Source organism: Musca autumnalis, unplaced genomic scaffold (genome assembly GCF_047663935.1).
Source record: "Musca autumnalis isolate F117 unplaced genomic scaffold, ASM4766393v1 scaffold_4, whole genome shotgun sequence".
Lineage (NCBI taxonomy): Eukaryota > Metazoa > Arthropoda > Insecta > Diptera > Muscidae > Musca > Musca autumnalis.
The window spans coordinates 183,574,103-183,601,883 of record NW_027411977.1 but is presented as its reverse complement, the minus strand read 5'-3'; the positions used below and the strand labels follow the sequence as shown (position 1 = coordinate 183,601,883).

General features: G+C 36.7%; 1 protein-coding gene across 5 annotated transcripts; it reads right to left on the bottom strand.

The window, feature by feature from the left end:
* Positions 1 to 24: 24 nt before the first annotated feature.
* On the bottom strand, positions 25 to 20,608 carry P5CDh1 (delta-1-Pyrroline-5-carboxylate dehydrogenase 1). Of its 5 annotated transcripts, none has more exons than XM_073983714.1 (8): positions 20,446 to 20,608; positions 9,344 to 9,975; positions 9,106 to 9,277; positions 8,852 to 9,039; positions 4,170 to 4,392; positions 3,085 to 3,452; positions 1,366 to 1,484; positions 25 to 1,301 (listed from the first exon to the last, which is right to left on the bottom strand). In XM_073983714.1, the coding sequence occupies exons 2-8, from the start codon at positions 9,916 to 9,918 to the stop codon at positions 1,186 to 1,188; spliced, it is 1,761 nt and encodes a 586-aa protein (XP_073839815.1). In that variant the 5' UTR covers positions 9,919 to 9,975; positions 20,446 to 20,608; the 3' UTR covers positions 25 to 1,185. The 5 variants fall into 5 exon arrangements, with proteins under 5 accessions (XP_073839815.1, XP_073839817.1, XP_073839814.1 ...); XM_073983716.1 differs by having other exon boundaries at positions 9,344 to 9,970; positions 20,446 to 20,550; XM_073983713.1 differs by having other exon boundaries at positions 20,307 to 20,494.
* Between the last annotated feature and the right edge of the window lie 7,173 nt (positions 20,609 to 27,781).

Sequence of the window (27,781 nt, the reverse complement as noted above, 5' to 3'; positions counted from 1 at the left end):
CCTTTGTATTAAAATCAAAATGTATTTTCAAATATTTAAATGTGTATTTTATTGCACCATAAACAAACTAAATAAAAAAATGAAAAAACAAACAATTCACAAGAACATCATCCAATAAAACTTTATTTGCATTTTGCAAAATTTGGTGACCTAATTCATACCATCTGCGTGATGATTCAAAATAGTTTTGCTTTTTCAGTTTGTTTTGTTTTCTTCTTTTTTTATTTTTATTTTCAATTTTTAAAAATAAACAATGCTGCTATATAGTATATTTAGTATGTTTATATCAAGTGTATTGTCAAAAATCTATGTCTCGTGTTTAGTATATTTTGTTTTCATTCCTCTTCTTTGCATCATCCGTCCGCAATTTAGCAATAATTACTTTTCGTTTTATTTTTAAAACTGACAGATGTTTCCTTTCCCTTTTTTATTTCTAATATACACTATACATAGACATTTAAGTTTATATAAATGTTATTGTATTTATAAATAATTAAAAAAAAAAACAAAAACCTTACAATTAAATAAACATAACAAAACAAAAACACAATGTATCTATTGTAATTACAGATATTAAAGAAAAAATTGTATGGTTTTTTTTTTGAAAAGAAAGGGAAATCGTTTTTTTTCTTTTTGGAAAATATTACTAGAGAGATTCCAATATAATTTGTAAATTATATCTATTTATTTTCATTTGTAGAAATGAGAAAAACACAGCTTTTAATTGATTTTATTTTCAATTTAAAATCATTGTTGGAATTTTTAGTTTAAATATATTATATATTAATAACATATATAAATACAAACACGTAAGTTATCTAAAAATCTTGTTGCTTTGTATAGGTTTTTCTCAAAAAAAATAACTAAATTTTAAAACTTAAAATGAAGGTGTTGTTTTTTGTTGTTGCTATTGTGTATAAGTATTCGAGAGTAAATCGAGATAATTTGTGGGGGTATCGAGATACATATATATCAAGTTATTTAGTTTTATCTGTAAGCATTCATTCATCCCCAAACATACACACACACGTTCACACTTATTAATATTATTATTGTTGTTACTGCAAATGAGATTTATATTGAGATTATATTGTATGTATGCAGGATTAAATATTCGCTTTATGTTCTTCTTTTTAGTTTTAGTAATAGCCTTGGGCAAGAGTCTTCATCATCATTATCATCTGTTTATTGTTTCATGTAGGGATATTCAATATCTCTTAACGGCACAAAAGTTTCCTTAATGGCTTGTGGTGACGTCCAGCGTAAAATATAATGAGGGCCTCCAGCTTTGTCGTTGGTTCCTAAAATTATAAATATTTTGGGTATTACTTTGGAATAATTTTCCAGAATTTTTAAAATACTTACCAGACATACGACCACCACCGAAGGGTTGTTGACCCACAACTGAACCGGTTGATTTATCATTAATATAGAAATTACCAGCTGCCATTTTGAATTCTTCTAAAGCATGTTTCAAGAATGATCTATAATTTTTAAAATAGAATTAAATTGCGAACATTTATGGTTCAATAACACTGTGCAACAAAATGGAGCTCAAAGTCTGGGGGGTGGAAAATTCCTATTGGAGATGAAAGCCCTTGGTGAGTATATACAGAGCCCCGAAGGACAGATTCGCCGTGAGTCGATCTTTCGCGATATGGCGTGATGAAGTTTTTGCTAGAGACCCTGTAAGCCATCAGGAATTAGCGTTATATCGTTGTCCAATGTTGCTTTAGCTTATTTTTGATATGACATGTCTTCAGTCAGATCGAATGAGGATTATTTTCGTAGAGCACTTCGACCTTCTAACTCGCTTCCTTCAATGTCCTTTTCGTCCTTTATTTTAAGAGCCGCTATAAAAGTACCACAAGATGACGTTTTTCAACTTCGAAATGTTCTGCAAAAATGTCGGCCAGAAAATTTTAGGTACGGCTCTCATTGACAACAAATCCATTATGTCGAGTTTTCGTGGTCGTTTTGTGCATTTACCCTGTTTTTGTTCAGAAAAATACTATATTTTGTATTTTGTATATTCGTTACAGAACATACAAAAACACAAAACACAGTTTTTTTCTCAGCAAACGGGGGTAAATGCACAAAACGACCACGAAAACGCGACAACATCGATTTGTTGTCAATGAGAGCCGTACCTAGAATTTTCTGGCCGACATTTTTGCAGAACATTTCGAAGTTGAAAAACGTCATCTTGTGGTACTTTTATAGCGGCTCTTAAAATAAAGGACGAAAAGGACATTGAAGGAAGCGAGTTAGAAGGTCGAAGTGCTCAACGAAAATAATCCTCATTCGATTTGACTGAAGACATGTCATATCAAAAATAAGTTAAAGCAACAGTGGACAAAGATATAACGCTAATTGCTGATGGCTTACATGGTCTCTAGCAAAAACTTCATCACGCCATATCGCGAAAGATCGACTCACGGCGAATCTGACCTTCGGGGTTCTGTATATACTCACCAAGGGCTTTCACCTCCAATAGGAATTTTCCACCCCCCAAAATTTCGGTTCACAGTGTAATTTGTTCAAATTTGCACAAGGCCAGTAACTACTTGTAAACGACTAAGGGGTAGTTTACACTATATGTAAATGTCATATGACACGAAATAAAAACATTCCATATTTACCCACGCAGGCAATGTGGAGACGTAATTTTATTACATTTTTGCTAGTGTGGACGCACAAAGTAAACGGCGTAAGGAAAATCCCCAATATTGCACATATTAGCGACTATATAATGATGGAAAATTTCATGTCATATGACATTTACATATAGTCTAAACTACCCCTAAGGTCTTTTGCATTGTACTGGAGAGTAAACGAACAAATTCCGGTAACAATTTGTACAAATTTTGAGTAAACGAGCACACTTAGGCCGCCATCAGACCATCTGCTTTTTCACATGTATGACATCAGATGTTCTGTATATTAGTATACCCAAAGTGACAACATACATGTGAAAAAGCAGATGGTCTGATGGCCGCCTTACTGTCATTTACGTCTACATTGAATCTTGACTATCAGTCCACTTGGTACTGAAGTTATTCCTACTCCTTTGAATATACTTACTCATCTTGTGCGAAAACAGCTCCAGTTAATGCAAACTGAGTTGATGTGTGAACCAAATTCATTGTTTTTTGTAAATCAGCATCTTTGTACACGTAAACCGTTAAAACAGGCCCAAATATTTCTTCAGTCATAATTTTATCTTTGGGATCAGTTGCTTGCACAATAGTTGGGTCAATGAAATAACCCTTGGCATCGGAATAAGTACCACCAGCTAATATAGTTAGATTTGGACTTGTTTTGGCATGTTCAATATAGGAAGTAATACGTTTAAATGCTTTATCATCAATGACCGCCGATGTGAATGTTGAGAAATCTTGAACATCACCAATTTTGAGTTTTGCTGCTTCGGCAATTAAACCGTCTTTGATCTAAAATTTGTTATTATTATTTAGTTGTTCTATTTTTATTATTGAATTTTCAATCACAGACAGGCCAATTATAATTGTTCACTTATGGGAGATTTCTCATTTTCACATTTTCGCCTTATTATAAATGAACAGGGAGGAGCCAAAAACGGATATGTTTGATTTTCAATATTTAAATAATAAAGAGTATTCATTTATTATTGTTTCATATTCTAATATCAACATTTTAAAAGTTTTCGTTTTTATTTTGGCATCTATCTACCTGTTCATTTGTAATAGGTCGAGATAGTGGAAGTGAGAAATTGCCCGCAAGTGAACATTTATAATTGGGCTGGGAGTGATCTTGGGCCTAATTACGACATTCGATTCGATTGAGTATTTGCTCGTGAATGAAAAAATCGAACTATGAAAATCTACGCGTTATGAAGGTAGATGGTAAAAAATGCCTTCATTTTAAAATAAAAACTAAAAAGACTAAATTATTGATTTAAAAATGTAAATATTTGTTGAAATCGTTGAAAATGTACGAAATTATTTATTTTTGTAAAACTTTTTAAAATTTTTGTAACAGATTGCTAATGTATCTACCTTAGTAAATGTACTGTTGGTGGCGCGAATAGGTTTTCATAATTCGATTTTTTCATTCACGAGCAAATACCCGATCGAATCGAATGTCGTAATTAGGCCCCTGATTTAAATTCACATTGGATGTTAGCTTACCTTGGGCCACAAAGATTCCGGCACATACATGCGTGAACAGGCTGAACATTTTTGACCGCAAAATTCAAATGCGGAACGTATGGTACCAGCTACAACAGTTTCAACATCAGCCGATGGATGTATGAAATGGAAATTTTTACCACCACATTCACCAATTAAACGTGGGAAATTGACATATTTATCAATGTTGACTCCAACTTGTTTCCAGAGGCGATTGAAAGTTCTACAAACAAATTATAAAACAAATATAAAATTAAGCAAGTTTATGTGCTGTATAAAAATGTTTAATTTCTTTGTCTTTTTTATTCATTAGAAAAACTGCTATTCATCTAACAGGGGCCTAATTAGGACATTCGATCGAGTATTTGCTCGCGAATGAAGTTGCTGAAGTTTCGGAATGAAGTTGTGCTAGAAAAATGGACGAAATGATTCATTTTTGTAAAAAATTGACAGTGTTGTAACAAATTGCTAATGCATCTACCTTAATAAATGTACTAGTTCAATTGAACGATTCATTGAAAAGAGCGCATGAACTAGATCAGTCAATATAGTTCATTATAGTTCAATAGCTCACTGAGCGCCAACCGAAATATCAACGAACGAACTATTCACAGTCTAGTTCGACATGTCGTTCACAAATGCATAAAGTGACGTCGTCGTCTGTGTTATGTGATGCCCTCGTAATGTGATGTATTTCCTTATTATTTTTTTATTTATTTATATAATTTATCTTATATAAATATAAGATAAATTTTGAGAATAGCATTAGCAGCTTAGGCCATCAGAACTAGTTCAGTTAAAAGAGCTGAACTATTGAACTAGATCTTTTAAATGAACTAGATTGTACAACTCTAGTATGGTTGTATAGTTCATGAACGAACTAGTTCAGTTGAACGATTTATTGAATCTAGCGTATGAACTAGATCGGATGATACAGTTCATTATAGTTCACTGAATTATAATCAGTCGGCGACCGTACAATCAACGAACTAACGATTCACATCTAGTTCAACATGTCGTTCACATATGCATAAGATTACGCTGTCTCCTGTGTTAAGTGATGCCTTCGTAATGTGATGAGTTTGTTTACGTTTTGGATAAAGGTACAATGAGTAGCTGTTCAAAAGTGAAGATTTCTTCAAAAACACAACAAATTCCACATATTCCCATATTGAATGTGCATTGTTCTGGATAGAAAAAAAAAAAGAAACACACACGCACACAGCTTTTTTGCATTGACAGTTTCTACACACAACATAAGATTTTTGGCAGCCACCTAAAGGACGTGTTTTTTAAATTAATACCAACTTAACTTTTCTTTATGAATGGAATAAACCATGTAAATGTAATATTTTTGTTCTGGTATAGTTAAATTATATTATTCTATTGTTTGTTTCTATTTGGTGTATGTATGCGTTTGATTGAACGATTATGATCGGAATGATTGAACTGGATAGTGAACTATGAACTAGATTACTGAACTAGTTCAGTTAAAAGATCTGAACTATTGAACTAGATCTTTCAAATGAACTAGATTGTACAACTCTAATTCGTACCGTAGATCTTTTGAAATCCCTGCTAAAACAGTGGTTTTTGAACGTAAAAAATCACCACAAGTAGCGCGAAAACCACCACATTGGCATGACTGGTTCCACTCTAAACATTCAAAAACTTGGCATCATTCATGTTTAGTATTCTCTCTGTCTCACTCTCACTCACTCAGTCTCTTTCAGTCAGACAAACAACGACAAATCGCAACATGATCATTAATTTGTAACGTATTCCAGAATTTTATCAATTCAGTGTTTTACCCATAAAAACTGAACCTTCTATTAATCGAAAGACTACGACTTGAGAGAAGTTTTTTTCTTTCCCTTCTGTGATGATGTTCGTTGGGAATAGTGCTATTCAATCTGGCTTTGGTTCACAAGTCTAGAGATGTGTCTGTGAAGGAATAAGAAAGAATTATCTCCACTTAAAAGACCAACCGTAGATCCGTTATCACCTCGCTGTAACTGTCTGAACGTCCTTTAAAAACAATGGAGAAAGTTGCAAAATATTCGAAACGTGTCCACCTGACGAACGTGAACCATCAAGATGAATAGAAAGGATTATCGGAATCACTTTGGCGATTTGAAAAACTTGATCCTAAAAAATGATTCTGGGATGTGATGCCATGTTTACATTTTCCACTGGAGTAGGAGCGACACAAATATCAGAGGTGAGTCCGCATTCGAGTTTATATTACAACATAATTTTAGAATAAGCAACAGGGGTATAGAGAACACAGTTCAAAAGGGAACCAGGGAGGAAGCTATTGATATAAATAACCCTCATTAGCAATGACGAATCCCTCCTTATTGACTAGAAGGTTTCCAATGAGTGCTCCTTTTCCGACCACTACTCCCACAACAGCCGCAGAGGTTGACAATGTACTGAAACAAGGGACAGAGGTTCTTGTGGATAGCTATGACGCCTCCTGCCCACTAACACACCTAGCTAGAAGTCAGTCGGTTTGGTGGTAAAAGGACCTTGCAGGAAGACCAGCAGAAGGCTATACAACAAAGCCAAAATAATACAGCAGCGAAATTAGAAAAGTTAACGCAGATCTTGGATCTGCTTTAGTAAGCCGATAGAGGCAGTCAAGGATGTAGCCAGATTCAGTAGGTAAGGTACTATCGAATTAATATTCGATTTCTCAACTACACTGATGCACCAGAGCGTTCCAACTGTACACAACCAGGCCGTTGGTGAAGTTAGAGTCATCAAGGAGATAGTCATAAGTCGTCCAAAAATAGCATGGGTAATATGAAGAGATGCCACCTTGTGCGATTTCATGTGGCAGTTAGAACCAGGGTTTCGGAGTCGGAGTCGGAGTCGGAGTCTACGAGTCGGAGTCGAGCAATTTTGCTGGAGTCGGAGTCGGAGTCTGAGTCGAAAAAAATATCTCGACTCCGACTCCGGGCAAAATTTTTTTTCAACGTTATAGAAATATAACATTAAATTCGGCACACCAATATTTTTTTCAAAAATCATTATTTTAAAAGAAAGCTATAAGAAAACATACATACAAGCGGTATATTATACTAAGTTATTGGACAATTCACAGGATATTTACTATCCTCTGAAGTCTACTCTATTCATCCCTATTTTGTTGGTCCGATTGACACCTTAAATTTTTGAAAACAAAAGTAAAGTATCTATTACAATCTCTTTTGCCAGAAGGCTTACTGGTCTTCTCACAAAGGTCCACTGGTCTTCTGATATATTTTGTATGAAAAGTCATCCTTGTATTTTATTAAAGGGATTGTGGTCTCTATGGGAAATCCTACTGAATACCCTGTGTCACAAAATGGAAGTCAAGGAAGGTGTGGTGTGCAAAATTCCCTTTCGGAATGAAAACCAATATTGAGTATATTAAGAACCCCAAAGGGTTACATAGCTGAAATTTCTGGGTTATGACGTAATCAATTGTTTGATTGACCCCCAACAATGATTGACAAAATAGCTTGATATCTCTGTTTGGAGATATTATCTCATCATTTTAAGTCTAATATATGGTCCTTCTACCTTAGTTCCTTCCATGTCCTTTTTGTTCAAGAACTGGAAAAGTAACACAAGATTAAATTTTATACAAAAATGTTCGCCGAACATTTTATCATTTTCTGAGTTACAGACAAAAGTCGGTATAATTAAAACGCAAAATTATGAATGAAAATTGTAAGAAAAGTTTGACAACATTGTTGCTATCGGTAGGACTTAGCGACAGCTTTATTTTCGTTGTTAACTTGCCGAAAATTTTCGCCAATTATCGAAATTATAAGCATTTTAATTTTACCTGTTTTTGTCGGTAACTCAAAAAATGGATTACAGAATTAATAAAGGACACAAAAGTTTAAAATGTGTGCGATAAATTTTAGTTTAAGGGGTGATCCCCACATGTAAATTTCTGGAAAAAAGGATAAATATCATAGAATATGTGGTCAAATTTTCAAGTCGATTGGAGAAATATCGGGGGTCTAAGCACATTGGCTTACATCCAGTTTAAAACTTGGCCATGAATTGCTTATAATTTGTTTCGCATTTAGTACTTATGATTTGTAGTACCCCTTTATTTTCATATTTCCATATCCCGTTCAGAATATACTCGTGCAAAAAAAAACGCAAAAACTGTCTTACTTTTTTCAATATAGATATGACTTTTACTTCATATTTATGTTCCTTAGTTGAGTGTTATTTTCAAACGAGTGACCTTTCTTAAGAATATGTAAGGAAAAACCAACTGATTAGCCTATATAGGCCAAAATATAGTAAGAAGTTAAACATTTGTGCAATTTTCTTAATTTTAGTGTTACGGTAATTCACTCTCGGAGTCGACCCGGAGTCGGAGTCGGAGCCGGAGTCGTGAAAAAAAACTGGTCTGGAGTCGGAGTCGGAGTCGAGCCAAAAATACCTCGACTCCGAAACCCTGGTTAGAACATAGTTATCACGATAAGGCTAGACAGATTTGGCACAATGAAACTAGCTTTAGACAATCCTCTCCAAGCGAAGAACTACGTTTCGACTTTCCATGAAGAAATCTGGATTGTCGAAAGCCTGTTTAGAGGTATTATCGGCGAATGTTTTTAAAAGCTTTTATATAACTATGTATAACCAAATTAAAGAAATATATGTAAACTTACGGAACTGAACCGGTAAAATTAATACCAGCCAAATGTGGTGATGCAGTAATAGTATCACCAAATACAGGACCATCGGCGGGTACAAAATTAACGACACCATCAGGAACACCAGCTTCACGCATAATATTGAAAATGCGCCAATTCGAAAGGACAGCGGTATCCGAAGGTTTCCACAATACAGCATTACCCTGACAAAAACAAAATTCAATTTCCAATGTGCAAATTTATTTACACAAATAATTCCATCCACTTACCATCAAGGCTGGGGTATATGCTAAATTACCACCAATTGCGGTAAAGTTGAAGGGACTTACAGCAGCTATAAAACCATCAATACCACGATAACGCATTGAATTCTTGGTAATCTTAATATTTTCACTAATCGGTTGATATTTAGCGCATTCTTTCAAAAAGAAAGCATTTAATCTGCAAACAAAGAATAAGAAAACTTAATTAAGGCCAATAAAAATTAAAATATCAACAAATACAAACCTAAAAAAATCTATTAACTCTGCAGCAGCGTCAATTTCAGCTTGTATTACAGTTTTCGATTGACCCAACATTGTGGCGGCATTCAATTCCTGTCTATACTTTCCAGCCATTAAATCAGCCGCTTTCTCCCATATCTTCAAACGTTCGCTCAATGTGGTACGATCCCATTTGGGTTGTGTCTCAACGGCTGTCTTTATAGCACTCTGTATGGTCTTGCTATCGGCATAATAGAATTTAGCCAACTTATGTTGATGATTATGTGGCATAACTTGATGGACCACCTTATCGGTACGAATTTCTTTTCCACCAATGACAATTGGAATTTCTTCGCATTTTGCCGCGGTACGCTTCAGAGCCTCTTCAAGAGCTTTACGTTCTGCCGAACCCTTTTTATATTCGAGTATGGGTTCATTATAGGTTTGAAAATCTTTTAAATTAGTATCGGGTACTACGGAACTAATACAACGTGACTTTGTCATGAGATTATTTGAGCTGAGAGCATTTTTCAAAAGTGTTACTGCTGCCATTTTTGGCCTAACACTAGTTTGTGTCGTGGTACGTGCAAGATTTAACATGATTATTCGAGCTGTTCGTTTTTTTAGTTCTTTTTGAGCTTAATAGTTAGGGCTGTTCTGAAAAGATATGGAGGTGAAGTTGAAGATTATTGAGACTTGTATAACAATTAAAGAATTCGAAACGTTACAATGAAGAACTTAAAACTTTTACGTATTATTTTAATAACAATAAATGGTTATCAACTTGTATTTTTCACATAAAATGTATATGTATGTGTTAGGTTAAAGAAGACACGCTTGCTCCCGGCGTTAAAATATCATGGAGAGTTATTCTCCAAAAAAAATTATCTTAAAACTAAAACTTAGAAACTAAAACTTATATCTAAATTAAAAAAAAAAAAAAAAAAAAAAAATAAATAAAAAAATTAGCCCCTGTGTGCCCGCCAGAGTCTTAGTGTAAAAATTTTAAATAAATGAAAGGGAATTTGCATCTAATTCATTTTCGTTTCAGCCGAGTGGTGAGATACAGTACGTGTTTGACCAATTAAAAGAGGATTGACTTAACAGAGCCTCTGTAACTAGGGGATTAGGCGAAAGAGATAAACGCGAAACGAATGCAGCTACATAAGAGGCCAGAGGAACAATGTTCGCTCTGTCGTAAATGTAACGATTGGAATACCGCTTGTTAATAGATATGGAGGTGATAGATAGCAAATAAATATAATTGTATTGATTTGTTTCATTTGCATAAATAATAAAATACAGTTTTTTTTGGGTAATTTGATTCAATTATTTAAGAGTTGCAACCACAGTCTACATTTGCAACTATTCAAGGCCCACCTCTTTGGGATTTAAAAATGTTTCACTCTGACAATTTTACAGTGAAAAACTCCTAAAACTCAAAACAAAATTTGCAATTAAAATAGTCGATTTAACCCTGTCCATCTCGAGCGGAGTAACTGATTCGATCCATATTTTTACCATGTGTAGTGGCTAGTGCGCACGACAACTCGAATATGATACTGCGTTGTGCATATCGTATTATTTCTGCGAATTCGGTTAACGAGCAGAAATAATGGATTTAGACTTCGCATATGTTTGAAAGAAATCATTTTCAGACAATTTGGAATCAATTTAACCCTGTCCGTTCGCCTGTTTGTCTGGCTGGTTGGAGCACTCGATTACTCTCGAATGGAGATCGATTGGGTCAAAATTTGGTACATCCTAATATTTTCACCAAATATTGTTTAACTTCGAAAATTGTTCTTTTATCAGTCCACAAATTTTCAAAATTATTTCTCAAAAGTACAGCTTAAGGACATGTCCTCAGGTCGTTTTAAAAATGTTTGAAGTGTGTTGTTTTAGTGACCTCTACTACGATGATTCAATTTTTATCTGGAGCAAATACATACTTCCTGAGGTAATGGACCAACAAAAGCTCTAAAATGCACTAACAAAAATGACTGATTTGTGCATCTGAAGAATATGAAAATATTCGCCGCTGAATCCACTGCCACATTGTTCACCACTTGGACGGCTGAAATAAGGCTTCCACTGAACATAGTGATTGGTGGTGCACTGATTCCGAGCACTAACTACTCCAAAATTTTGGGTGTAACGTTCGATGTTTAAGTCGTCCGCACAAGCCACAGGTATTGACACTATTAACTACCCAGCAAAATTTATTTGAAGTTGTTCCTTGTGAAGTAGTGATTGAATAGCTTTTTTTGAAGCAGTCCACGCAGAGTCATGAAAAATGCAGTCCGTTCTTCACATTTTGACAATGTCCGATTTGAATCCATTTCATAAATTTTTCACATTTTAGAAATTTTAAAATTTTGCAAAAAAAAAAAAACTTAAAAAGACAAAGAACTTAATTTGTTTCTTGTTAATTATAATAACAGCAATATGTTTGCATCCATAAAAAGTAATTTGTATACAAATAATAATAAAAGTGATTTCGAACTACATCTTTGTTTGTAGCCAAAGAAGTAGTTGAATCATATGTTGTTGTGATTTATTCACTACAAAGAACTAATGCAAAATGTGTGCTTAAGAAGTAAATTAGACAGTATCCTCACTGCACCATGCCCTTGTAAAAATCATGACTTCTTTCACGTAAAAAGATGTAGTCCGGAATCACTTGCACTCATGATTTAACTACTTCTTTGGGTACAAACATTTTGCTGGGTATTATTGGCCCCGATGGAGTCAAGTTGTCCGATTCTACCGAAGACCACAAGACTCATGCAGATTAAAACAATCGAATTTTTGTTCTTATCTGGAACCGGGGTAGTCAGCCCATCTGAATACGTTCAATTTGAAGGTAACACTTTTCCACGTAATAATATTTCCTTTCGAAATGCATCACGAATCGAAGTGAGGGCCAAATCTCCCAAAATTCCGCTTGCGAAACTTCGCTTGGGGCCCGTGAACAAATTTGTTGCAGTAAAGGAGTGCCTTCATTACGTGTGCTTATCCTTCCATTCCCTGGCCTTACTTCTTTAAGTGAATGGGGACGCTGGAAAATGGTTCATCTCCTTGACAACATCACCCACCAATGAGTCCTGTTTTTATCTCCTTAGATAGTTGCGCTCTGACTGCCTAGTTTGGTACATCCTAGATCGACGCCAAGATGACGCCTCTCTGAGATTAGATAACTAACAGTGGTATCCATCTCATCGCCTGACAGAGGTATGATTTCTCAGTTGCTCCAGGTGTAACTTTCCTCCTCTACGTGTGGATTGCGTGGCTAGTTTTTGTAGCCCGTTTTTGCACCAAGTGCTACATTGTCGTCATTTAGGGTTAGGGTGGCCCAAAATATTACATTTTTTTGAAAGACCTACCCCTTATTTTTTTCTATTTGATCCATAGACCTTAATCGGTAACACGAATTTTTCGAACAATTTCGATATTTTCGTCAAAAAAAATTCTGAAAGCCTCCTAAATATATTATTTGATTGTGTAGCCGGTCTTCAATCTGTACATAGATGAAAGTCATCCCCTCAATTCACACAGGCTGAGAGTAAATTTCTGTCGGCAAAGCTGGCTGATACTTTTTTACTTGAGCGCTTGGATCATTTTAGCATCCTTTCCACTCACATTTTTTTCTTGATCAAAAATATAAATACTGTCACTCAAATGATTTTTGAACAGGAAATAAAAAACAACTTAATATTCTCCATTTGATTTCTGAAAAATGATCTATTTGTATTAATCTTACAATTTTATTGATTAAATTTCAAAATATAACCTACCTACATATGTATATGCAAAAACTTGAATACACTTTGTTTAGTTTAAAAAAGAAATTGTTCCTATTTCTTTGATTTTGAGATCAACAACAAGTTCTGACTGGCGGTAATGAAACAACAAACCGTGTGATCGTCACAGCAGTCGATCTATTTAAGTGGTCTTTTTTAAATTCAATAAAGATTTGATGAGCAGATGAATGTATGTCCTAACAAACATACGCACGTACATATTTCCAAATATACATAACATAATGTTGTGACCATATATATGTGCGGGTTTTTAGTGGCATTGTGTTTCGGGGGGTTCTATTGGAATCGTTTGGTATCACAAAAGAAAACAATAGAAAACAACAAGAACTTGTCATTGAGTTCAATTAACATTAAATACACGGTACCAAAAAAAATAATCAAAAAAGTATGAGAGAAAACATATGCAGGTACGTACATACATACATATAAAATACCCCCAGCGGAGAAATTCAAGTGGGGGCCCGTACAATGTCAAGGGAGACAAAATATCATGAAAGATTCTGGAAATGTTCAAGAATTTCTAGATTAGAAAATGGTCATTCAAGAAAATTTTAAATAATTATATTGATAAAGCTCACGCGACTTTTAATCTGCATTTGCGATAGATGCAGATCCGTATATGACACTGAGACCATTTGTTTGATTTATGTTTCGGATTTCGAAGTTTCAAATAATATTATATGTACTTATCAATATTCATATGACTTGTTTCTCTAAGACGATTCGAATTAACATTCGTTCGAATTACTACCAAACTCCTATAGTTGTAGAAAATGTTTGTTGATAGAAAACAAAAATAAATCAAATATTTAAGACCAAAACTTAAAACTCGACGCCTGACGTGTGCGTACAAAAATACAAAAACAAAATACATGTATTTGTTTTTGTTTTCAATTTGAAATACATGTATTTTGTTTTTGTATTTTTGTACGCACACGTCAGGCGTCGAGTTTTAAGTTTTGGTCTTAAAAAAAAAAAAAAAAACAGAAGTTTGGTAGTAGTTCGAACGAATTTGTATTCGAATCGTCTTAGTGAAACAGGCCAATAGTGTCGATCTTCCAATATATTTATACAACAATTTGTATATTAACATCCTATCATTTTTATTTTTATGATTATCCGGTTTTTTATTACATGAATTTCCTTTCATTAAAATATTCTATACAAATTCTGTTTTTTTTAATTTTAGCATATGTTTGCAAAATTTTAATATAACAAAAGTATTATGTGTTGGTTTTAAAAACATACATACATGCATAGATTCAAAACTATATACATACGTCAATATCTATATTATCATATTTTAGTATATAGGTATGTATATGTAGTAAGTATCTACGTGAGATATGCAATGATGTGTATATAGTTGCAAAACAACAGAAAACTAAAAAAAAAATAAAACAGATTCTTATGTCAGCTGGTTATGTTAACCCATTAGTAAAAGATTCCTCAATTCAAAAAAATTGTAAACCAAAGTAAAATAAATTAATTTTTAGTTGTAAATTTCCATTCAACATCCCCTGTAGGGTTAACAATGAATAATTGTTCTACAATTGACAATCACACAAAAGCACAAATTGAGTGGAACACATTTTTGTTGTTGGCCTTTTTCGTGTCATATAAAAATTAATGAGTTAAGGTTTTGGGTTGCTCTAACAAAGAAATAAACGTGGTTTAGAATATACATACAAATATTATATTACTATTAATGTAATGTAGGTCAATGTTGCTGTAATAATCCACAAATATTGATAGTTATTAATTGTGGACAACCCATGGACTTTCTACACTTATAGGAAGAAATCGAATTTTTAGTCTTTGACTTTGGTTGGTTGGTTTTTGAGCCGTCCTGGGCATTAATTACTTTATTTACGCTTTATCAGAATTTTTTTTCGACCTTTTTAAAGAACACAATAGGTAGAATGTCTCCGGGTTAAGGGATTAAATTGTGGAGGATAACCAGTAGTGCGAATCTCTTAACTCATTTCTTGTATTATCGACAAAATTAAAACTCAAATTTATGAATGATAAGTTTAAAGGACTCGTCACATAAGAGGATTTCTGGCTTAATTCTAGAGTTGGGTAATCTAGTTCTTGTACTGGTTCCAAAACGTATAAGTAACATCATGAAATATAACGTGTGACATTAAGTATACGCTGTTTGTTCAAAGAAAAAAATGGGAGCCATTGGAACTGCGAAGTGAACGAGATAGTTCCATATAGTTCCTTTGGCACAACTCTACTTAATTCATTAAGTTGCATGTTCTTCCGGCTTTAAGTCAAAAGTCAAAGCATACGAAAATCGTGTTTCAGCACACATTCAGCCGCATCTCTACGCGACTGAAGCGCGAGCCAAGCTATCCACACACAGAATAGGTATTTACTTGACCTCTTGACGTTGAGTTCAACTCTCGGCCTGAGTCGTGAAGGTTCTGCCGTGAGCAACCGAGTTAAGTTTAAGGATGCACAGCCATCTAGTGATATAGTGACCGCTTCACTCGGAGACATTTAATTTGAGGCCATGAGCAACTTGGAAGACATTTCTCTGTCAGACGATGAGATGGATCGAACAGAAAGGCGTCTCCTTAGCTGCTCTAGGAAGCACCAACTTTCTCATAGGGGATAAAAACATCTGTCGTAGCCGACAGACCCATCATTCCAAGGCAGGACGCTTTGGTGGACGATGTTGTGGAGGAGATGGACCACTCCCTCACCGACAAGAAGTAGTAAGGCCAGAAAAAGCAAGGATAACCACACCTACGAAAGGGCAGTGCATTATTGCAACAAATTTATTGACAGGTCCCCAGGCGAAGCAGAATTCCGGAAAATTTGCCCAAAACTTCGATTCGAGATGCGCTTCGAAAGGAAATATCTTCACGTTGAAAAGTGTTCCCTCCCAATCGAACGGATTCCTATCACTGGTCCCGATGTAGTCACCAACCCAAATACAGCACTCACTACACCGATTCCAGATAAGAACAGAAATCCAGTGGCTTCAAGCTGCATGAATTCCTTGCGGACACCAGTGGTGTGTCTGTGGCAGGGTCGATCAACTTAACTCCATCGGGGCCAATGATAGCGTCACATTGCCGAAGGTACAAACACAGACGGAACAGCCACACAAGTTCTTAGCTAGTTTGACTGCTCCATCCGCGACTATCACTAAAGCTTCTGGGAGATAGAAGAGTGGAAAATATTCAGACGATCCGAACTTACAGATATCAGGTACACAGATAAGTCATTTCAGTTGGTGCCAACAGGGTTTCTAGAGCTTTTGGTCCATTATCTCAGAAAGTATGTACTTGCTCCAGATAAAATTTGAACCGTCGTAATAGATGCCGCTACGATAACATACTTCAAACAAATTTGCTGCACTTTTGCGAAACAATTTTGAAAATTTGTGTGGGAGGTACCTGTAGGAATGGACCCATGTAGGTCATTTCCGTCCTAATCTATGTCTGGAAGAAATATTAAGACGTGGAAAGTTTGGATTAAATAGCTTGCTTTTTCAAGGGATATCGTCGCACAACTTTAGCGAAAATGTTTTAAGGAAGAGTACATTGATAAGTATCATCTTCGAACTTAGACTATATTTGGTGAAAATATTATGATGCTCAACAATTGTTCTACAGCACAGCTTTGATTGTCCTGGTTGATGGTAATAGAGTTCCGACCACAACCTTCACAAAGATTTACGGATAACATTAAACAGCAAGTTCACGTCTTCCGCATATGCCACAGCTATCTGCGGCAACTACAGATGTAGGAACAAAGTCTTAAAGTCCCTAGCAACACTAGGGATGAGACAAAGAACGCCACCCTGCGAACTGGAAGAGGATGCCTCCTCATGTCATAAGTGAACCATCTGCAGGAGGAGACAAAGATTCTTCCGGTACGATAGCACAATGGTATGATCTCGTCGCAGTACTAACACGTTGTTACCTAAAAATCATCCTAATCACCATATGCAATGTCCTAGTTCACAAACGTATGAGTAACGTCATACAAACTAACTTGAGATATTACGTATACACCGTTTGTTCATACAAACGGCCGGATTTCATTTAATTAGGCAGTGAAATAGGTCGTTCAATTGAACTGGATTGGCAAAACTCTAGAGATAATCCCTTGATAAGCATGTATATCAAGCCGTTTTGGATAGCATTCACACGGATGTGAACACGGTCCTCCAGATAGGTTTTGGTTCAACTATGTTCGGAATGGTCCAACCATCTAAATTCCTGATTACAGACGTCAAGGTTATGAATTGTCAGGATGGGGAATCCAAGAATTTCTTAATGCCAGCGATAAATAATATGGACGCACTTTGGTATGGCTGCGAGCTAGCGTATTTCTGGAGACGTATTAAAATATGAGTAAAGTGGCATAATATGAGTAAAGTGGCTGGATTCGGAAGCTAGACATATCCTCTGGAGACATATCCTCTGTCGGGTCAAGTTGGATTGGGTTTTAAGAAAAATGACATAACTATAGTGACTGAGCTCAGAAAGTTTGAAAATTTTTCTACAGGTAGGTTTTGGAATGCTGATTATGTACAATATATATCATGTTTGGGGAGTCCGTATTTCTCGAGATGTAAGTTCTGAAATATCGTATGATTTGCGAAAAAAATTGGAAACATTTCAGTCGATATGAGAAAGTTTTAAAGCCCAGGCAGAAGGCCGATTACACTAGTCAACACGACTTTTGTTTCAACCGAAGTTGTTGTTGTTTCTAAATGAAATCGGCGAGCTATTTTCAAATCTGGTCACGGTTTTTCTCCATCAGCTCTTGTTCTTGAGATATAGCTCAAAATCGGTTTTTACGAGTTTTACCCAGAACTTCGTTATTTTCGGATACAAACAAATATTTTTTTGCGGGTTTTTCAACACTAATATATTAAGAAGATGTTGTACGCTCGATACAAAACATTTTTCGAAATAATTATGGCGAATATTTATCAAAAAATATAGAAAACATACGATGAATCTTGTAAAAATTGCATATTTTGAGTACTTTAAGCTGTAATTACGTCATCGGGGGAAGTCAGAGAAGCTTCATATGGCATTCCGGATATGCTCAGGGTGTCTACTATATAGTCCTGTATTCAAATATTTAATATAAAGTTCATAGCGCCCACGATTCGCCCATAACCTAAAAATCGTCATGAAGACTGCCATTGAAAAGTAAAAGGCTTATGTGGTAATGATATCACTGGTAAATTATTTCCCTTTAGCAGTCTTCATGGCGATTTTTAGGTTATGGCCGAATCATGGGGACTATGAACTTTATATTATACATTTGAATACTGGATTATATAGTAGACACCCTGAGCATATCCGGAATGCCATATGAAGCTCCTACGACTTCCCCCGATGACGTAATTACAGCTTAAAGTACTCAAAATATGCAATTTTTACAGGATTCATCGTATGTTTTCTATATTTTTTGATATATATTCGCCATAATGTTTTCAAAAAACGTTTTGTATTGAGCGTATAACATCTTCTTAATATATTAGTGTCGAAAAACCCGCAAAAAATATTTGTTTGTATCCGAAAATAACGAAATTCTGGGTAAAACTCGTAAAAACCGATTTTGAGCTATATCTCAAAAACAAGAGCTGATGGAGAAAAACCGTGACCAGATTTGAAAATATCTCGCCGATATCATTTAGAAACAACAACAACTTTGGTTGAAACATTCAACTTTTTCAATTTTGTTGAGCAGTGTTATTTTCAAAAACGTTAACTTTTGAAAATATTTTGTGGAAAAAAATTCAAGTCCAGCCACTATACTTGTCTTGCTCCATTAGTTCGCATTGTTGTTGCTTCACTAGTGGAACCTAATCGAGGAAGCTTTGGCAGAGATAGCTGTAACAATCTTGAACTTGATCTAGCGACGTCATCTGGAGAACAAATCATGGGTAATTACGGAACTATGAAGGCGCATCCATATCTCAGGTATTATGGGAATTATGGACTTTCGCAAGAAAAAATTCATATCGTTGAACTCAGGACCTCAAGACTATCTGTGGTAAAAAATAACATCCGGGTATAAGCCAATAGTTAATTTGTTTGGTAGCTTAGAGCGGTAGCTAAAGGAAAGATAAGCATTTTTTCCAAGAAGGTTTGGAGTTATCGTTTTTTATGAAACAATATGTATGACTTAACATGAAGTGTACTATTCTGCGAATACTTATGTACAGGACTGTATGTTGTATAGCTTTGTAATGAAGATTACCTGTGGTAAACAGATGAAATCGAGAGTGGTTGCCTAACTCAGACTCAGAATCTTTTGTAACCAGTTTTGGCCTTATTTTTTCATTTTCTTCAAACAACTACAAATTACTATTATTTATGATGAATCATTGAATCATTTTCATTGGCTCTTTTGCTGCATGTTGTTCCCTGTTCCCGCACACAAAATATTGTAAAACTTTTAACAGTTTTAAAGTAAAGAGTAGTAAAAATAGATAATTTCATAAATTCTTGACAACAGTCTTGTATTTTCCAGTGGATCATTGTATAAATATCTATGTATTATTTGGATATTTATTAAATGACATCTATAACAAATATTAAATGATACATATTCCTTCTAAAGTTATTGACCAACATTTGCTTTTTAATTACTTTTGTTTTTTTTTTTTCTTTTTTCCACAATGTTGGGGAGATTACCATAAGAACAAATAAAATATTTTCACATCTCGAAAGTTATTGACGTCGAACAGTATTTTGTATTCCAACGAATGCAGGTATGTAGTTATCCAGTTTTCGTCGTATCTCCCCCTTAATAATGGATGCATCCATCACAAGCAATTCTAAGCTACAATGACTTTTTTACACAATTTAAGAACCTGTTTCGTTTCTTGTTTTTTGTTATTGTTTTTTTAAGGTTTTCATTTTATTTTTCTGTCGTGGTATATTAGAATTTCATGTTGTTGTTGCAATTTTCCTTTCAAAAACACCTCAATAAAAATATTGGAGGATATTACGCAATTTTTGTTCAAGCCATTATTCGATGTTTTCTTGGCCACCATACCTCATCGATTCCTTAATAAACTATTTCAAAACTGTTTACAACATATTTTCACTTTGCACAAATATCTCGTGCAAATAACACAATTTAATTCGAAAAATTGTCTTTTTTATTGGCACTTACTTTAAAAAATAGTTTTTTTTTGTTTTTTGCAAGTGTTCTTTCAAACTTATTTTCTTAATTTGTTTGTATTGAAATGTTCTTAAAATTTTCTGCTGGTACTATGTGATGCACTCACATCAACTCACTCATTAGTACTCACTTTTGGTTTGGGGAATATGCACGTCGTCGCTCTCTTGGAAATGAATTTCGACTAATTTCATGAATTATATTTTTGTGTGTTTTTGCCGTTTCAATGCGCAAATCATTCTCATTTTTTATCCACTCATTATTTTATGTTATTTCTCTCATCATCTGTTTCTCCCTTTTTTTGTGTGTCAAATATTGTTTTCTAGTCGGCGGGGAAAGATGGACGGGGAGTGATGTGTTTATCTTTTGTTTTTGTATCTTAGTTCTGACGTTTATAGCAGAGATGGGATTGTTTGATTTTGCCAGGCAGGTAGGCAGGTGAGAGCAGCCAGGTGTTTTGTTTAACTGGGTAAACATTTACTTGTGGTCAATTTTAAAAATAAGTACCTATTAACGCTTTTCAAAAAAGTCAGGCTTAATCCCATAGTCGTTGTTTTAATATTTTATTAAAACAACTTTAATTTATTAGTGGAAAAAATTGACGATGTTTAAAAAGGGGTAAGGCAGGGAAGACTATAGTTTCAGATCTCGCCACAGATCTTCATCAGTTCCCTTGTTTCTTGTTTTTCAACAAGAAACTTTTTATACCCAAGTGTCAATTGCTCGCTCAAATAGATAAGTGTCCAACAAACTGATCGAGAATTTCTTTAGCACTACCTAAACTCGAGCAACTTCACTTGCAAACAAAACAAAAATCTTTCCCACTGCTATGCGTTCGTTGAGTCTCAATGAAAAAACACATAACTAATTTGTTGGTATTGCTTAAGGGGTTATCCCTAGTTGTGCAGACCAAAAAAACTCATTTTTCATAAATTTTGTTGTTGTAAGTTGTTTAAGCCTGACTATTTTGAAAAACAAAATAGAAGTCGTCATCCCAAATAAAAAACGCCAACCCTCCTAATTGTGAGACCGGGTACCGTCGAGAAAGTGTTGGTTTATTGCTGTATGAAGCAATACCAACAAATTAGTTATGGGTTTTTTAGTTGAGACTCAGCGAACGTATAGCAGTGGGAAAGATTTTTGTTTTGTTTGCAAGTGAAGTTGCTCGAGTTTAGGTAGTGCTAAAGAAATTCTCGATCAGAGTGTTGGTTTGGTTTGGTTTGGTTTTAGGACGCGCAGCTACCGTTGTTGGCAGCTACTTCACTCGGAGACCTTGAGGTCCATTGCGATCATCCTTATAGAAACTGTGTGTTGTAGTTGGACTATATGTAATGATGATAGATGCTGTATTATTGCGGATTTGTTGTGAAGTTGAGTGTGTAGGTGATGCTGTGATGATGGATGTGAGTTTATAGGTTGTTGCTGAGGTTGTGATGGTGGATGTAAGTTTAGATGGGTTGGATGTGATGATGATGGATGCTGATTTATAAGGTGGGTGTTGAAACTGGTGACTGGTTTATTCTGAAGTAATGTGAGGTGGTTGGGATATTGTCGCTTTGTTGATGTAAAGTGGCTTGGTGTGATGGGTATGGTGGTAATGGATATGGTTGCGCAACTGCTGTGATTGTGACAAAGTTGTTGATGTAGTGAATGTGATGTGGGTGTATTGCCGCTGAGGGTGTTGTTCAGTGTTGAGCCGATTTATATCCCCCTGTGTGAAGGAGAGAGAAAAACAATGATTAATTAGTTTTGTTTGCCAGCCATGCGAGATTTCTGGCAAATTGGTACAAGTAGATGGGGTCTATGTCGGAGAAGAAAGTCAGAGTATTTATCTCATATCTACCGAAGAATCGATGTCTCCTCGTGAGTAACGAGGGGCATCTACATAGTAGATGTTCGACCGTCTCTGTTTCTTCCGGATCTTGACATAGCCTACAGTAGTCTACACCACTGTTGTCCCATCTAGAAGTTAGGGATCTGACCATGTTGTGACCGGTAATGAGACCTACAGTGGTCTTTATCCCTAACTTATTTAGTGAGAAAAGAGAGTTGGTTCTATTTTGAGAATAGCTGGGCCAGATTGCCTTGGGTACTTTATAGCCAGTTTCCATTTGCCATCTTTGCCCCGCCTTCTCAAGGAAGTAACCGCGAAGTTTCCGGATGTAGTAGCACTTTGGTGGTCTGATAGATGACTCAACTGGTAAGTCAGTCGACTGAGAGCCACCCCGTGCTAGTTCATCCGCCTCTTCGTTTCCCTTTATATCACTGTGTCCTGGAACCCAGCAAAGATCAACGAAGTCGCGTACTTCAAGCAGAGCGTTTTTGCAATCGAGGATAGCTTTTGAGTTTATGGTCCATGACTTGAGAGCCTTAAGGGCCGCTTGACTATCGACAAAAATAGTCACCGGTCCTTTAAGGACACTCCCAAGTTCTTTGATCATCTCCGCTGCTTTCCTAATTGCAAAAATCTCTGCCTGAAAGACGCTGCAGTTATCGTTGAGTTTGAAGGATTGCTTTGTGGGTTTTCGCAGAAGACCCCGGCACCTGTGCCAGCCTCCATCTTTGAACCGTCTGTATAGATGGCCAGACCGCTAAGAGGAGGGCTACTACCACTTGACCAGGCATCTCTGCTTGGGATTGTGACATTAATTTGGTTGAAGTTGAGCACAGATGTGATCGGGTCCACTGGACTCAACTAAATCGGTGAAGGGGAAAAGGACCTTTGCATGTCCAAATCGTGAACACTGCCACATACCTGCCTCTCTAAGCCTGAAAGCCGTCCTCGCCGCCTGAAAGTTGATAGTGATGTCCAGAGGTTGGAGATCCAGTATCACATTCAGTGCAGCTTGAGGTGTACTTCTAATGGCACCAGAGATTAGCAGAGATGCAGCTCTTTGAACACTAGATAATTTGGACAGAAGTGCACTGTTCCCGAGTGCATGCCACCAGACAAGCCCACCATAGGTAAGAATTGGGAGAACCACGGTATCATACAACCAGTGTATGATCTTTGGTTTGAGACCCCAACTTTTACCAATGGAGTTCTTACAGGAATAGAGTGCCATAAAACCTCTCTTAACCCTCTCCTCAGTATTCCTTTGCCAATTTAAGCGTTGGTCCAGGACAACACCGAGGTATTTGGCTTCTGATGAGAGTTTTAGGGCAACACCATCCAGCTCTGGTAGCGGAAAATCGGGAATTTTGCGCTTCTTCGTGTAGAGTACGAGCTCGGTCTTCGTTGGATTCACACCAAGTCCATTGGTGCGAGCCCAGCTAGACAGCTGCACTAAAGCACGCCGCATAAGGTCTGATATGGTCGACAAGAATTTGCCGCTTATAAGGATAACAACATCGTCAGCATAGGCTACCACCTTCGTCCTTAGTTGGTTGAAATTCACAAGAATTTCGTTTATTACAAGGAGCCAGAGGAGGGGTGATAAGACTCCTCCTTGAGGCGTACCCCTGCAAACCTTTTTCCTTACGGAACTCTCTCCTAGATGGGAGTTGATGATTCTGCTCTTCAGCATTTCATCAACCCACCTAACAAGGATAGAGGAAACTCCTGCGTTAGTGAGCGAATTATGAATGGATTCCAGCTTCACATTGTTGAAGGCTCCCTCAATATCGAGGAAGGCTGCAAGTGTGAAGCACGAACCCTCCATATTCCTCTCAATATATTCAACCACCTCGTGTAAGGCGGTGTCCACCGACTTGCCTTTAATATAGGCGACTTGCGAGTTGCTTATAGTATTGGAATCTAGATGAGACCGTATGTCGTGGTCGAGTAGTCTCTCTAGAGTTTTGAGGAGGAAGGAAGAAAGACTAATAGGTCTATAGTCTTTAGGTAGTGTGTGACTAGGCTTCCCAGCTTTGGGAATGTAAGTCACCGTTACCTCCTTCCATGAGTTAGGTATGTACGACAGACGCAGGCAGGCCCTGTAAATTTCCTTTATGGTTGCCAGTACCGAGTCAGCTGCATTCTGCAACATAGCCGGGATAATGCCATTCGGTCCAGGAGACTTTTAGGGTTGGAAGCTGTCTATCGCCCATTTTATTCTTGGGATGCTAGTTAAGCTGTCAATCAGTTGCTCGTCCTGTGCCGTGCAGCCCTGATTGTGACTCGTTTGTAGCGAGTCACTCTCTAGGTCTGTACAGTCTGGAAAGTGCACTTCAGACAGCAGATTTAGAGTCTCTAGACCAGAGTTAGTCCACGTGCCGTTTTCTCGTTTGATGCTACCCATGGGTTTGGGATCCTTGGATAGAATCTTACGAAACCTGGCAGCTTCGTTTACTTCTTCTATAGACTCAGTGAAGCAAGCACAAGATCTCTGTTTAGCCTTTTTAATTTCACTCTTGTACTTATTGAAATTAACCCTGTAGGTATCCCAATCTGTACTGAGAGTAGATTTGCTGGCTTTGTTGTATGATTTCCTGGCCGCCTTGCGAAGACTGGCCAGGTCTTTATTCCACCATACCGGCTGAGATTTCTTCCCAGGGTAGGTTATTGGGCAGGAATCCTCGTAACACCTCAGGAGGGACTTACTTAGATCTTTTACAGCAACCTCGACTTCCTTTGATGTAGACAGTCTTTGGGAATTGCCTAACACCGAAGTCGTTTGTAAGCTGTACTTGTTCCAGTCTGTCCTCCTGGGATTCCTGTATGGTTTTTGTTTCTCCGAATTTATGGGGACTTTGAAGAGTATCATCTTGTGATCTGAAAAAGAGCACTTTTCGGATACCTTCCAGTCCATAATTTCGGAGTCTTCCAGATTGGTTAGGGTGATGTCAATTACTTCGCCTCTAACTCTATTTTGGAAAGTGGGTGTGGTGCCCCTGTTGCAAATTCTTAAATTATGTTGCAAAATAAATTTAAAAATTGACTCACCTCTAGTGTTGGTATCGCTGCTTCCCCAATGGAAGTGATGAGCATTTGCATCGCATCCAAGAATGATGTGGCCTGTGCTCCCCATTTCGTCCATTAGATTATTTACGATACCGCCGGGTGGGTCGGGGGCTTCATAGGGCATGTAGACAGAGGCCATTATAAAGGGTTTCCCATGCCCTCTGTCCATCCTTATAGTGGTGATATCTCCTCTGCTGAAATTAGAGAGAAGCATTAGTTTTAGGTTCTTTTTTGCGACTACACATGTTCTCACCTTGTCTCCGTTCGAGGCAGCGAGGACAGTGTAGTTGTTATTACTCAGTCCAGCAACCTTATTATTGTATAAATCAGAGTGTTTCTTTGGACACTTATCTATTTGAGCGAGCAATTGACACTTGGGTATAAAAAGTTTCTTGTTGAAAAACAAGAAACAAGGGAACTGATGATCTGTGGCGAGATCTGAAACTATAGTCTTCCCTGCCTTACCCCTTGGTAAACATCGTCAATTTTTCCCATTAATAAATTAAAGATGTTTTAATAAAATATTAAAACAACGACTATGGGATTAAGCCTGACAAATCGATCGAAATTTTTTAAATCGAGAGTTTCTTTTAATAGCCGGTATTTTAAGACTTTCTCCCATGGACAAGTGCAAATCTCGGGAACGGGAACACAATTTTCTTTTAATTTATAATTTTTCTCTAAGTAGCCGGACATTAAATAAGGGAATTTTCGAAACTTCAGAGGCCCATATCTGTAGTGCAATTCTCTAACACATTTTTGGAGTTACCGACAAAAATCGGTAAAATAAAAAGGCTTATAATTTCGGTAATTAACGATATTATTCGGTAAGTTAGCGACCAATAGAAAGTAGTCGCAAAGATCTACCGATAGCGACAGTGTTGTTAACTTTAATTTGAACGTTTCATTCATAATTTTGCGTTTTAATGTTACCGATTTTTGTCGGTAACTCAAAAAATGAGTTAGAGAATCGCACTACTGGGGAAGTATACATTTCCCCAGAAAGTGTTATACATCTTTGGAATCAGAACGAAAAACACTTTTTCATAATTTTCTGCATACTATCGGTAAAGGAAATTTATGCCGAAAAATGAAGAAGAAAATGTGATTTCCGAGTATTCCCGCGGAAATTTAATTGTTATTTACCTTTGTGCTTGGCAAAGTTAAAAAGGATAATGGGACCTACCGAGTAGTCTATGTGATGTCTTCTCTTTTGCAACAAGGGACACCTACAACGTAGATGTTCGACAGTCTCTACACCTTCTGCATCTTCTCATAGCTTACAGTAAACAATGCCACTGTCGTCCAATTTTGAAGTTAAAGATCTCAATCTACAGTGACCCTTGATAAGTCCCATAGTAATTTTCATCCTTAACTTGTCGAGTGATAGGAGGAAGGTCACAGGTCAGATTGTTTTGGATGTCCTGTATCCAGGTTACAAAAGCCATCTTCGAATTGCTTTCTCGATATAGATATCACGAAGATTGCCGATATAGTAGCACATTGGTGGCTAAACAAATTCATCAACTGGTAGGTCTATAGACTTAGAACCAGCTTGAGCTGGTTCATCTGCTAATTTGTTTCCCTTTATAAAACTATTACATGGAGCTCAGCAAAAGTTATCGATATTTCATACGACATACTGAGCTTTACTGCAATCAAGGATAGGTCAAGAGTTTATAGTCCAGGACTTGGGAGCCTTAAGGACCGCTGGATCATCGATATATAGTTACCGGTCCTGTAAGGTTGCCTTTATGTCCTTTCACTAATTCCGTTGCTCTCTTGATGGCAAGAATCTCTGCCTGAAAGACACTGCAGATTTAATTAAACTTAAATGAGCGTCTGATTAATGTGTTCTAGCAGTATACGCCGACTCCAGTGCCTTCCTCCATCTTGAACCCATCTGTATATTTTGCCAGACTGTCCAAAGGGGAGTTACCTTCAGCCCAAGTGAACGTACTTGGAAAAATTACGGATAATGAGTCAAACATGAATGAGGTGGACATATAATTGCTTTTACTACACCTGTTATTTATTTCAATCTGACTATCAATTAAGATTCTCGCATGTCCAAAGTGTGAAGTCCTGGCACTCAGAAACTGGATCAGTATATATCCATAGGTTGAAGATCCAGCACCACGTTCAAGGAGGTCTGAGGTGTGCTTTTGCTTGATTATTTGGACAGTAACGTTTTATTCCCAAGTGTTTGCCAGCAGACAAGTCCTCCGTAGATTAGGAATATGTGAATGGTGTGCAACGCTTAAGTCTCTCTCGAACCCTGGAAAGAAGGACCTCAGTCACGTTTGGCGACGTTACTGGTCCGGCAGTTTGTCGAGCATCCCGGGAACCCCGGGAGTGACAATGTGAAGAGAAGATTACTACGTCGCGTAAGATCTTTTCATTCCGATGATGAACCACCACAATTTACAATGGATGGTGTTGCGAATGTCATCAGGAACGCTAAATCATCCAAAGCATTGCGCCCTGATATAATCTCCATGGTAATGCTGAAACTGCTGAAGAGCCGGAAGTCGAGTATCTCACTAAGGGGTCGATTATGAATAGC

Excerpts from the sequence above, each read along its gene's own strand:
- P5CDh1 (XM_073983714.1), bottom strand. The coding sequence starts at position 9,918 with ATGTTAAATCTTGCACGTACCACGACACAAACTAGTGTTAGGCCAAAA. Across the intron at positions 3,453-4,169 it reads CGGAATCTTTGTGGCCCAAG|ATCAAAGACGGTTTAATTGC; the intron begins GTAAGCTAACAT and ends AACAAATTTTAG. Across the intron at positions 1,302-1,365 it reads CGGTGGTGGTCGTATGTCTG|GAACCAACGACAAAGCTGGA; the intron begins GTAAGTATTTTA and ends TTATAATTTTAG.